This window comes from Lissotriton helveticus, chromosome 8 (genome assembly GCF_964261635.1).
Source record: "Lissotriton helveticus chromosome 8, aLisHel1.1, whole genome shotgun sequence".
Lineage (NCBI taxonomy): Eukaryota > Metazoa > Chordata > Amphibia > Caudata > Salamandridae > Lissotriton > Lissotriton helveticus.
In genome coordinates this window covers 1469988415-1470002225 of record NC_136069.1, presented here as the reverse complement: position 1 = coordinate 1470002225, position 13811 = coordinate 1469988415, and the positions used below count along the sequence as shown (strand labels likewise).

At 42.5% G+C, this 13811-nt stretch overlaps 1 protein-coding gene across 2 annotated transcripts in view; it reads left to right on the top strand.

Moving 5' to 3' along the window:
- Nucleotides 1-11518, top strand: part of EPCIP (exosomal polycystin 1 interacting protein) — a 147863-nt gene extending 136345 nt beyond the window's left edge. For both annotated transcript variants that reach the window (XM_078656229.1, XM_078656230.1), the window contains exon 3: nt 8816-11518. In XM_078656229.1, coding sequence (XP_078512355.1) covers nt 8871-9551 — 681 coding nt within the window. In that variant the 5' untranslated portion in view covers nt 8816-8870 and the 3' untranslated portion in view covers nt 9552-11518. The remainder of the gene's footprint in view (nt 1-8815) is intronic.
- The last annotated feature ends 2293 nt before the right edge of the window (nt 11519-13811 follow it).

Below are 13811 nucleotides of genomic sequence, written 5' to 3'. Positions count from 1 at the left end.
AATAGCGAAATTAATAGCTTTGTCATTTACAATGCCAATAGTTATAACTTTCGCAAATGTGACACCTAGAGCATTTGTAATTCAATATGTGTTGTATTTACGTGACTTACATGTATTGACATTACAAATAACAATGGCTTTTAATTTTTTTTCAATAATTAATACTTACATAAAAGGTATTGTAATTTATAATGGCAATAGCTTAAATTTTTGTAAATAACTTTTATGAAGATTATGTTCAGTGTATTTTATTGTGACGATAATATAAGAACAGAAGTGAAATATTAACATCTTTTTGTTACAATTGTAATAAAGCTTGAAACATTGAGAGAACATATTTGAACCAGGTGTTGTTGAATGGTTGCACAGATTGATGCTGTGGTGGCGCTGAGTAATGTAGTGATGGTGAACGAGTGATGCTGTGGCGTTCAGTGATGCTGTGGTAGCGCATAATGATGTTGTGGTGCCCCTGAGTGATGCTGTGGTGGTGCGGAGTGATGCTGTATGCTATGCTATGTTTTGTTTTGCTATCCTATGTTTTGTTTTGTTATGCTATGTTTTGCTATCCTATGCTTTGATTTGTTTTGCTATGCTATTCTGTGTTTTGTTATGCTATGCCATGTTTTGTTATGCTATGATATGCTTTGCTATGCTATGCTTGTTATGCTATGCTATGTTTTGTTATGCTATGCTATATTTTGTTGTGGTGTATTATGCTATGCTTTGTTTTGCTATGCTACGTTTTGTTATGCTATGCTATGTTTTGTTGTGTTTGATATGCTATGATTTGCTATGCTATTATATGTTTTGTTTTGCTATGCTATGTTTTGTTGTGTTTTGTTAAGCTATGCTATGTTTTGTTGTGTTTTGCTATGTGTTGTGTTTTGTTATGCTATGTTTTGTTATGGTATGCTATGTTTTGTTATGCTATGCTATGTTTTGTTTTGCTATTCTATGCCTTGTTTTGTTATGCTATGCTATGTTTAGTTTTGCTATCCTATGCTTTGTTTTGTTATGATATGCTATGTTTTGTTGTGTTTTGTTATGCTATGCTATGTTTTGTTGTGTTTTGCTATGCTATGCTTTGTTATGCTATGTTTTGTTGTGTTTTATTATGCTATGCTTTGTTTTGCTATGCTATGTTTTGCTAGGCTATGTTTTGTTATGCTATGCTTTGTTATGCTATGTTTTATTATGCTATGCTAAACTTTATTGTGTTATGCTATGCTATGTTGTGTTTTGTTATGCTATGTTGTGTTTTGTTATGCTACTCTATGATTTGTTATGCTATGCTATGTTTTGCTATGCTTTGCAATGCTATGTTTTGTTATGCATGCTATGTTTTGTTGTGTTTTGTTATGCTATGCTATGTTTTGTTGTGTTTAGCTATGTTTTGTTATGCTATGTTTTGTTATGCTATGCTTTGTTTTATGTTATGTTGTGCTATGTTTTGTTTTGTTATGCTATGTTTTTGTTATGTTATGCTATGTTTTGTTATGCAAGGCTATGTTTTGATTTGCTATCCTATGCTTTGTTTTGTTATGTTATGCTATGCTAGGTTTAGTTTTGCTATCCTATGCTTTGTTTTGTTATGCAATGCTATGCTTTGTTGTGTTTTGTTCTGCTATGCTATGTTTTGTTGTGTTTTGCTATGCTTTGTTATGCTATGCTATGTTTTGTTGTGTTTTATTATGCTATGCTTTGTTTTGCTATGCTATGTTTTGTCATGCTATGTTTAGTTATGCTATGCTATGCTTTGTTATGCTAAGCTTTGTTTTGTTATGTTATGCTATGTTGTGTTTTGTTATGCTATGCTACGTTTTGCTGTGTTTTGTTATGCTATGCTATGCTATGTTTTGCTATGCTTTGCAATGCTATGTTTTGTTATGTATGCTATGTTTTGTTGTGTTTTTTTATGCTATGCTATGTTTTGTTGTGTTTTGCTATGTTTTGGTATGCTATGTTTTGTTATGCTATGCTTTGTTTTATGTTATGTTATGCCATGTTTTGTTATGTTATGCTATGTTTTGTTCTGCTATGTTTTGTTATGTTATGTTATGCTATGCTATGTTTTGTTTTACTATGCTATGTTTTGTTTTGCTATGCTTTGTTATGTTATGCTAGGCTTTGTTTTGTTATGCTATGTTTTGTTATGCTATGCTATGTTTTGTTTTTTGTTATGCTATGCTTTGTTGTGTTTTGCTATGCTATGTTTTGTTTTGTTATGCTATGTTTTGTTTTGCTATCCTATGCTTTGTTTTGTTATGCTATGCTATGCTATGTTTTGCTATCCTATGCTTTTTTTGTTATGCTATGCTATGCTGTGTTTTGTTATGCTATCCTATGTTTTGTTATGCTATGCTGGTGAGGGTGTGTGAGTGTGTGTGAGGGTGAGTGAGGATGAGTGAGGGGGTGTGAGGGTGAGGGTGAGGGGGTGTGAGGGTGAGGGGGTGTGAGGGTGTGTGAGGGTGATGGTGTGTGAGGGTGAGGGGGTGTGAGGGTGAGGGGGTGTGAGGGTGTGAGGGTGAGTGAGGGTGTGTGAGGGTGAGAGGGGGTGCGGGTGTGTGAGGGTGAGGGGGTGAGGGTGTGTGAGGGTGAGGGGGTGAGGGGGTGTGAGAGTGAGGGGATGTGAGGGGGTGTGAGGGTGAGTGAGGGTGTGTGAGGGTGAGAGGGTGAGGGTGAGTGAGGGTGTGTGAGGTTGTGTGAGAGTGTGTGAGGGTGAGGGTGTGTGAGGGTGAGGGCCTGTGAGGGTGAGGCGGTGTGAGGGTGGGTGAGGGGGTGTGAGGGTGAGGGGTGTTAGGGTGAGGGGTGTGAAGGTGAAGGGTGTGAGGGTGAGGGGGTGTGAGGGGGAGGGGGTGTGAGGGTGAGAGGCTGAGTGAGGGTGAGGGGTGTGAGGGTGAGAGGGGGTGTGAGGGTGAGAGGGTGAGTGAGGGTGTGTGAGGGTGAGGATGTGTGAGAGTGAGGGGTGTGAGGGTGAGGAGGTGTGTGAGGGGGTGAGGGGGTTGAGGGGGTGAGGGTGAGTGAGGGGGTGAGGGTGTGAGGGTGAGTGAGGGTGAGTGAGGGTGTGTGAGGGTGAGTGATGGTGTGTGAGGGTGAGAGGGTGTAAGGGTGTGTGATGGTGTGGGGCTGTGAGGGTCTGTGAGGGTGAGAGGGTGTGAGGGTGTGTGAGGTTGTGTGAGGGTGGGTGAGGGTGAGTGAGGGTGTGTGAGGGTAGGTGAGGGTGGGTGAGAGGGTGAGTGGGGGTGAGGGTGTGTGTGAGGGTGAGGTGTGTGTGAGGGTGAGGGGGTGTGAGGGTGAGGGGGTGAGAGGGGGTGAGGGTGAGAGGGTTGTGAGAGTGAGGGTGTGAGGGTGAGTGAGGGTGGGTGAGGGAGTGAGGGTGGGTAAGGGTGTGAGGGTGAGTGAGGGTGTGTGAGGGTGAGAGGGTGTGAGGGTGTGTGAGGATGAGGGGGTGTGACAGTGAGGGGGTGTGAGGGTGAGAGGGGGTGAGGGTGAGTGAGGGTGAGAGGGTTGTGAGGGTGAGGGGGTGAGGGTGTGAGGGTGAGGGTGTGAGGGTGAGTGAGGGTGTGTGAGGGTGGGTGAGGGTGTGAGGGTGAGAGGGTGAGAGGGTGTGTGAGGGTGTGAGGGTGTGTGAGGGTGAGGAGATGTGAGGGCGAGGGTCTGAAGTAAATGGTGGCAGGGCAGACATCATAAGACAGAGTGAAGAGACTCAGGATCAGGAGGGGCAGAGTCAGCACAGTCTGCCAGGGATCAACGTGTCTAGAGGCAAAGCATAGCGGATGTAGCATTGCAGCTAGCAAGTCAAGTGTTCTCAAGCTGAGTGTCCCTAGAGATGGCAACACAGCAACAGCATTTGAGGAGCAAGGCTACTGTAAACAAGCACGGTAGGCTTTCACTTTCGTCCAGAAACAAGCTCTTGGCATTGCTGTGGCGGGGGGGGGAGCGGGAGTGCGAGCACATTCCTTTGAAGTCTGATGCGGGGGCAGGGGAGCGACAGCCTTTGAAGTCTGATTGGGGGGAACGACAGCCTTTGAAGTCTGATGCGAGGCACAGACAAATGGTGGTGTGTGACGTGGCTGGCGTGCACGCGCATAGATCACATGAACTGTGTCTAATCCGCAGTTTTGGCAGACTTTTCGTAGTGCTTACTAGAATCTCGCCACAATGCTTACGCATTGCTTCAGCGAGACCTAAAAGGCTGGATAGTCCAAATAAACTTTTATTAGGCTGGCTATCTACCTTCTTAAAAGCAACTAGAGTGGCCGCTCTCCGACTTTATGGTCCAGGGAGCTAGGCTCAACTCTCATGATCGACATGTTTCATGCACAGTGGTCAATTCTGATCCGTGGCATTTCATCAGGACCTAGTGTTTGCACTATCTACACGCAGTGGTTGGTGAAAGAACTCCGGCCTACCAAGCTTCATGGATGCGAGCATAAAGTCCTGCCAATCCAAATGGTGGCCTACAAGAAAGATGATATGAAAGTGTGATGTCACAAAATAAACTGATTCTGCAGACATCATTCAGTGAACAGGTCACGTTACTCCGACACACTTATAACAGTTATCCGTCTATTTGCTGTAATGGGAGTGGGTAATCTCACTCCTATTTAAAAAGAATAAAAATAGAAAAGAAGACTGGATTAAAAAAGGCTAAAAAAGGGTAAGGTGTAATTGTGTTGGCATCCCCGGGGTAGGGCAACGGTTCCTTATTGATAACTAAACTAACTGTAGGGACAGACCCACTCCATTCGGTGTTCGGCTCCAGACACCAGTATCGTGGTGTCCTAAAGATATAGGGGGCAAGGTGGATAACAGTAAGTTCTTGCCGCTAGACAGAGTCTCACCTTCACCTAATTCAAATCAGTACTAGCCCTGTTCCTTACTGAAACAGTCCATCCAGAACCTTGGTCATTTCACCCCTCTAACCTACAATTCACTGCTTTTTAGTTGGGAAATGTGAGTTTCACACCCCCAGAATCTCATTGACCAAGCTACACCCTTACAGACCAGGACTATAAAGAGAGAATTCTGACACTGTGTCACAAGTAAAGACTTTGAAGACTGCCACACCAGGTGCTATAATGTCCTTTATCAGGCTCAGGATTTACATTTACATTGATATGTAGAGGAACTCAGGGACAAAAGCTGCATATGGTTTTGTACTGGAGAAGGATCTGCCTGAACTTTAAGTCACTTGTTCTATCATGTCTCAAAAGTGTACTTTAAAAAATGCTGGATCAAAGAATGATTGGCATATTCATTTGATTCAACTCAAACTACGCAAAACGTGTGATTTCGGTGTCTTGTTCCAGATTAGTTCAGTGAATTAAATAATTTAATTCAGCATAAAATGCTTTGCTCACACATGAAGCAGGTCTGCAGTGTGCATCTATGTTTTCACTGAAGGTAAACGCAGCACAAAGAGGGCAGCATGAGAGAAAGGGTTATGTGCCCCAAAGCACTTGTGGCACAAAAGCACCCGCTTTCTGCAGCTAATTGACATGTCTACTTCATGCCGAAAATGAGGCTCTGATGTCCTCAACTGGTCAGTCTACACTAATGTCACCAATAAGCTGGCTACAGGAACGAAAGGAAAGCTTTGACATTTATAGAGAATGACATAAGCTGAGGGGCAGATTGCAGGCCTCAGACCTCACAGCAAAACAGGATCAAGAATAATTGAAATGTTTTGTGACAAGTTCGTGGAGTTCTGCGAGGTAGGATTATTGTTTGGATCTGAGCACATTTACATTAAAATATTGTCTCACATACATTTCTTGGCCTACATATTGCTCCACCGGGTGTAGATTTTCCATTGTTACCTCAAGGGGGGCATGGTTTCATCAAGGGTATTTAGGACACATTCTTTTTGTAATATGATGTTTAGGCTACAATATTCTGGCACCATTTCTACTGCTTCTGGAGAAGTGTGGCTCAGGGGTTAGAGGTAGCAGACCCGGAAGCTGAGATCGGTCATGGACCAGGGTTCAATTCACCGCCTCGGCGGGGTCTTGGGCTAAAAATTCCACGGACTCGATAATTCTCGCCCCGGTGCCTCCTCGACTCACGGGTTCACACTCTGCGACTCTGGGCAATAGCTTGCTTAATCTCCACAACGGCCCCTCGTGGCGGGATGCCTGACTTTCACCTTGTGGATACCCTGCTATCTCACAGGGGAATACCAGGAAGGGTTCCCTAAGCAAGCGCCGGGACACCCACTGCGGGTAGCTGTGCGCTATATAAGCTCAACTACATTTACATTTACATTCTGTGCCCTGCAGACTTTTCTTTCCACTGGAACCTGAGGTTGGTCTTGTTTCATCTCACACAAAGGCCATTTGAAGCTGGTGCTTCTTATTCAGAATCTTCATCCATAGAATACTAATTTCTCGATAGTCATTAGGAGGATCAATTGGCTTCATGATGCTTGTGTATGAAGTCTGCTATTGTATCAAGAAGGTTTTCAGGAGGCACTCTTTTAATATTCTCAATGTCAATTTGGATCTACAACTCTTGCTTTTTGATATTTCTTCTACAATCTCATCTTTCTTTGTTTATAAAGGTACTTTCTTTACAATTTGGAAGTTCTAACTCGATGAAATGTTTTCCCATGAATTCTCTACTTCATCATTTTTAGTGGTTTAATATTACAAAGCATTAAATTAAAGCTTACATTGCAAGACATTAATTCTCTATGTTTCACAGTGCTATAAGCGTCAAGCCCAATACAGGTTGTGCACCCTACTAGAACGAATGTGATACCCAGTATCTTTCTCATTATCTGTTACACCGTTGCAGTCTCAGTACCAACCGACCTCCAGTCGGCAGTCCGACACCACGATTACAATGTAACCGCATATGGTGCGGGCGCATACTCCCATTTGTCTATGGGAGCTTGTGCTGTATTCGTAAACCAGTTATAAAGAACAGTGGTCCCTATAATGAAAATACTGTAAGTAATAATCATACACTTAATAGGTTGTATGTCTTCTGTCCGTCCGGACAGGAATTTAATTTTTGATCAGAAGAGTAATTTTTCGGTTTGTTAAAAATGTCAAGCGGGCACAGCCGTGACCTTCAACATATACAAGACAACAACAAAAAAATGGAAAAAAGCACGAAATTTGTCTGTGCACTTAGGTTTCAGTAAGACAGACGTTGAGTGTTAAACCACACCATTGCAATTATCAATGTTACATACACAGTTTGCATATGGGGTTATGTGTCGACGTTTCGATGCCTTTCTTAGAATATGGGCATCATCATCAGGACATTGGATGACATTATTGTTGTCAGAACCATTGTAAATACAATTGTCGGCATAGTTTCCACAGCGGGAAAACCTTGAGATCTTGAAAAAATAAGCGGTCGTGTTCGCAGACAATTCTGCATCCGCGGTGTTCGGTTAGAAATCCGGCACGAGTTATTTAAAGCATTTGCGCATACATAGATACGTCGAAAAACACATTGGTTATTTCGGGAGTCGAAGATACTTGCCACGAGTCTGGCGATCTGGTGCTGATTCGTAAACCAGGGCCACACCAGTAGCCACAGGGTGAAGTAGGCCCTGCTAGAGGCCCCCAATGTCTCTTTCCGAAAGGCTTTGAATGTCGGAAAGCCCAACATGGAAAGCCTGCCGGAAACCAACATCCCTACAGCGGAAACGCAAACCATAGGGATTACGGGCAGGCCTCCGACTGGCCCATTGGCTCCTGAGCCCATCGGAATCCAGTCGGAATGGACGGCCGGTTTCACTTTCGACCGCCTGCATCATAATGTGGCAGTCGAAACTGAAACTGCAATGAGACTCTGAAAGCCTCCCACCTGTGTTCGGAGGCTTTCCGACTCTCATCGTAATTAGGCCCTTTATGTCTTCTGCATGTATTCTTCTTTATATGCACCTTTGCAAAGGGATTATAGAGGTAGGTAGGAAGAATATGATTGCGTAGTTATCTTCCAGTTTCTCTTATCTCCCTTCCCTTCAAATTTGTCTCATTTGGTAGCAAAAGGAGCGTCAGACTTAGAAGTAAGATAAAGTTATGTTAATGATGACCCAGTATCATGTCATATACCCTTTCCTACTAACTATACTTATCTCCATCATTTTTCAACATCAGCCTTGTCTGTCACACTAACAGGCTTGATATAAGGACAAAGGTGAGTGCAGCTGTATATTGGATAAAATAAGATCACACATACAGACCATATTGGATATATTTTCCTTGTTGACTGACCAATACAAACATGGCTTTTGCCTCAACTCACCAGTGCATGATTGTTCTGGCCGAAAGATGCAAAGATTGAATTTTTCTAATGGTTGGTTGGTGGAAAAGTTGATTTTGCACTGCCCATGCAGCCTAAATGTCAGTAAGAAATTGCCTGTATGGGGCAAATGTATTTAATGCTGCTCAAAATGTGCATGCACATGTGCAAATTCTGGATATTAACGCATAAATAAATAAACATCTCATTTATCAGTTTCAAAACTGCCACATGATCGTTGACGTTCCCTTTGTTCAGTAGTAAGGGAGAGCCTAGGAGTTGGAGTACACCAACCAATGAAAAGCCAATTTATAGTTATGTGCAATATGGTTGTATGTTGTTTTGCTAATACTCGTTGAATCAACACATCAGATTTTCACTGCACTCAAGTATTAGATGATTAAATAGTAATACTGTAAATGAGTAGTTTGATGCTGTTCTATTTTTTAGACTGGTACAGTACTCTGATATATCTTGTTTAATCTCACACGAGCTCTACGCACTTTGCACTCACCCTGACATGTGTCTGCTTGTCTGTCTCATGTCCTTCAAGGTGATGACTGTGATCTATTTCCCTGAGAGAAGACGGCACAAATCTTAAATTTGGGATGAAGATGCCAGCCCTCCTCAACAGCGGCTACATACTTCTGCCTGTCTTCCTTGGACTCTGCACCAGAAATAGCGGGGTTTTGGGTCAACAGAACAGAACTCTCATCTTTGCAGCGGACAACAACATTCGCAACTGCAGCTGTTCCTCCGACATTCCTGACTGCGACTACAACCTGGCGCAACTTATGTGTAGTTGCAAAACTGTTTTGCTCCACACTGTAGAAAGAACTATTCCCAGGTTCAGCTATAGCAGTGATCTCACTGTATGGTTCAAGGATGCTTCGACGCTGGGTCTGTTGTTGAACTTTTCGTTGGTCCATGACCTAAAGCTGTCACTGTGTGAATCAGCCCCACTATCAACCAATTACGTGCCCATACTAGGGTTGAGAAGACTTCGGATACAAAGCGTGGCTGGAGCTCAGTACACTCAACAGAGTTTAACAATATACAATGACCTTGGAAAAAACTCATGGAACACCTTTAAGGTGCTGTCAACTGGAACAAAAGCAATATATGATATTGTATATCTGGACACAGCGCTTTGCAACAGATTCTCCTCGTTGAAATCTTACAGTGTGGAAAATGTTTCCAACATTGAGAAACATTTCCCAAATCTTCCTGATGTAAATGTATTTTCTGTGCACAATAAGACATATACTGTGACATTCATTTACTGCTAGAAGAATTATATTTCCTATTGAAAGAAATATTCCAGCATATTCAGCTCCGATTAGTTTACAAGGATTGTGTCAAATATCATATGCACCGGTGCCTGTGCAATATTGCATCCAACATAAACATATGCACACAAGCCTAGGTATTCTCAGTCCAAAATTCTTAAGAATTTTTCCTGTTCACTGAAGATGCTATGGAGAAAAACTAAAAACAAAATGTAATGTGTAAAATAAAAAGTTTCTGTTCCAAATGCAAAAATGAATATAAATTAAAATACATCTTTCTGTCACAAGTCGAGACACTATTTAGACACATACTATTTATAAATAATAGAAAACACTCAGATTTTCCTATTTGAAAGCTATTTTATAATTAGTCTTGGTACAAATTAATCCTGCACCCAAACTGAAGCAAAAATATCTCTCAGGTTGGATGAGTTTCATTGTTGTATAATTTGTATATAACAAATGTTGATGCCGCTCTTAGGCTGAATATTTAGTTATTTCAGCCTTCCTCAGGACCTTGTTGACTGGTAATTATTCATTCACATGTACTGAAGAGTAGCAGCATTAAAGATTGGAGAAGTACACGACCCTATGGACTGATAAGACGTTTGAGGGGAAATAAGTATTGTTAATGACTTTTACCAGTTGGTGGATGAGAATGTGCTTTCACTCATCCATAAAAAGATAGATAGACAAACTACTGAGCAATATATATATGGGACAATCATAATTTACTGTTTTTGCAAGATGCCACTAATGTAAGCAGACATGTCGAATGTCAGCACATCAGGTTGATAAAACAATGTAGAATATTTTTATAAATATGAACACGGACTGACAAAGCTTACACAATCATTTGCAATTAATAAACGGAAAGTGCAGTAAAGGGTTAAGTATGACATAAAAATAATTTTGCCCACTGCAACTCCCCGAAGTTGATCAGTGCTGTATTGCAGAACCACCTTATACCAGAGCTGATAGAAGTTGTAAATTTGATTTCCCTCGATTGTAATGGCGACACGTGGAAAAATTAAATTTGCAATGAAAGATCAGTAGAAAGTTTCATTTTCGCAGTTTGATTGGCACAAACGGCAGCACACAATTTTAAGCACCAGTGCAATTTATGTATAATCGAGCTGCTGAACTTTACTGCAATGTGTATACACCACAATGGATTACACAGTAATGTCATGCCAATAATGAAGCCCAGAAATATATTTTATTTTTATTAATCGAATTAAGACCTGTGCTTGCAGAGTGTGCTAAAGTAGCACACATCTTTTCCAATGCATCAGATACTTCTGTTTTGTTCAAATGGATTGTTCTCCAGGTCACATGATTTTTTTAAAGTCCACTTTACTCAGATTTAGGTTCTAACTTTTTGAACTCATAGTAAGGGAAGTGTGAGACGAATTCGGTTTTTTCGATAAGTGCTGAAGGTTAGTTGAAAAGAAGGTTGTAATGTATTGTTATTAAATGTGATTTAAATGTTACCTTGATAAATGCTTCAACAATGAAGTAACAAAAGAATGAATATGATTGACAATGCACTCATTGTCAGTGGAAACATCCTAGGCACATGCCAGCCAGCCAGTGTTCATGGAGCGGATATGACACCCTGCAAAAGCCTACATGTTGAGTTTACGAAACCAAATCGATGGTTCCTACTTTTTACCTACTACTATGACCTGCACGCTCACAATGCCACCTGCAGACACTTAAGGACATTTCACCCCAGGAATAAGCTGCTAGCTCTTGTTTAAGGATATTTCTTCCATCTTGGAAATTTTAGCATCTACAATTATTGAACAATATTTGCAGTTACTTCCATGTATGGCAGCTAAAACGGATAATAAAGAAGAAAGAGCGTTAAAGAATGACAAATAACCTAAATGTTTAATTAGTAATGGTATTAGGCAATAATTCTAAGAGCTTTTGATTACTAAAAATTAAGCAAATAAATTAAGCAAACCATTAACAAACAAGCTTGTCAATTTCTTTCAGAAACATTCAAAACTAGCAACAATAATGACTGTATATAACAGGTGTTACTGTTACCCTAATTAACAGTACTCGATTTATAGATTTTGGAGGGATGAAAAGTTGAGTTGGCCCTGACATATGTTGAACATGTGACATGCATTTCTCACGCCGATTTCCCCAACTGTTGCTTCAGTCGCTGAGCCACTTTGTTAGTATGTTGTGTTTTGCAGTAAAGAGTCGTTGATTAGTTCGTCTGTTCAGATCAAAGTGGCTAGGCCCCTTTGGCTCACAATGATGTGGTTTACTAGCTAATTTGCAGACTTTAGTAAATGGCAAGTGAGGTCCAGATTCATTTACACTTTGTGCTGGGTTTGCATAATTTTTGTGGTGCAAACCCGGAGCAAAAGTTTTAGTGTGGGATGTACTATGTAACACAAACCAGTGTTTGCGTTGGAAAGTATCCCAAAGTAATGCTAAATTTTGTTATGCGCTCATTTGCGCTACTTTACGTCAAGGGGGCCTTCCATGGGTTGAGTATGGATATGCTCATGCAAACACCCAGGGGTTTTGGCGCAAATCCCTATCCACTAACATCTGTAGACAAGGATTTGCACCAAATTCTTATGGCTCTTCGAGGCATCCGTAACAAGGAGAAATGTTTTCAAACTTTACATTTTCCCTCAATTGTTCAGAACACATACACCTTAGGGAATGTAGTTTTTGTACTGAAAGGGTCCTCTTCCAGAACACAACCTATGCTTTAGAGACTTCACACAAAGAGGGCACCTCAAAAGGGAAAATACCAATAAGGGAGAAGGTCTGGGAGGAGCTAAGAGCTGCTAGAGAGCTGAAAAATCCACAAGCCTTCTCCACTCAGACCCTTTTAGGTGAGTCCTCCCAAAAATTGAATGTGTCATCCCAAGTTATTCCTGGGTGAATCTGATCAGTTATTTCGGTTTCACATCTCTTTGGAGACAGTCTCGGAATCAGGGCTGGCTTTAGGGCAGTGCAACCGGTGCAACCGCACTGGGCGCTAACATGTGAAGGGGGGCACTGACCTCAGGGGGTGTGCTGTGTTTAAAAATAACTTATAGTTGGAGAGATGAGGGGTACTTTTGCCCGGTGATAATGGGAAAATCAGAGGAGGAAGTCATGGGGGTTGGGGCGCCAAAAATGATTGTCGCACCAGGAGCCACTAGCGCTAAAGCTGGCCCTGCTCCGAAATGTAGCTCTATCACATTTTTACTTTTCCTTCAAAAGAAGTGAGTTTCAAAGTTAAAATGTCTTCTGCTGAATATTGAACAGAACGGAAAGAGCAGGAGGAAGAAGACTTACCATCTGCAAAGAATTCCTCTGACATTTGGAAATATTCCTCTATTCTTTCAGGGGAAAAGAAAGTTCTTGCAGAATTTGTCCAATGCAATCTAAGAAGCAAAATGTTGGCATGAGGAACTGTGAAGAAGTATTCACATGGCACATCCTCTGTTTCGAAACACCTGAAAGAACAAGTTACTTACCTTCAGTAAAGCCTTATCTGGTAGAGACAGAGGCGGATTCACTCTGCTCAGTGTTACCAGTGTTGATTGAGCCCACGCGGGTGGAGCTACATACCACAGGGAGCCACTGTGAGCTGCGCCGAGCCGCGCTGGAAGCCGAGTCCGGCGTATTGCCACCGGATAATCGGACCATCGGCTGACGGGCCCCCCTGGACCTCCCGGACCTCCCGTTGCCGGTGCCGGAGCCGCTGCCTTGTTGCACCTTGCTGCACTGACGGCTGCCTACCCTGACGGCTGCTGCTCTGCTGCTCTACTGACCGTCCCCGCCGCATCACCGTAATGTTGAATCACCTGTATTGCGGTTGGCAGCTGGCGGGTTTGGCAGGTTGTTACGGCTCTCCCTGTGCTCCCTGTGCTCTTTGGGAGTTCTTTGGGAGCTGAGCTGAGCAGACAGGCTGGGAGGCGAGACGTCGATTGCAGAGCGGTGAGTGGCGACGGCGAGGCCAAGGCGGAGGTGAGGTGAAGGGGGGAGTACATCCTTTGAAAGGGGCAAAAGGGTAAAGAAGCAGAGGAGCAAAGGAACGACAGCAACAGGAGCGGCAGCAGCTGGGTGGGATGAGGTGAGGAGGTTACTTCTCAGACTTATCACCCATAACTCGCCCTGAATTTTTTTCTATACTGTTCTATACTACTGAGGAAATCCAGTCTATTGTTGTGGATACAGAGCCCATTTTTTGAGCTGGGTAGGGCAAGGCGGGAAGGAGCACCGAGCATTCTGCGT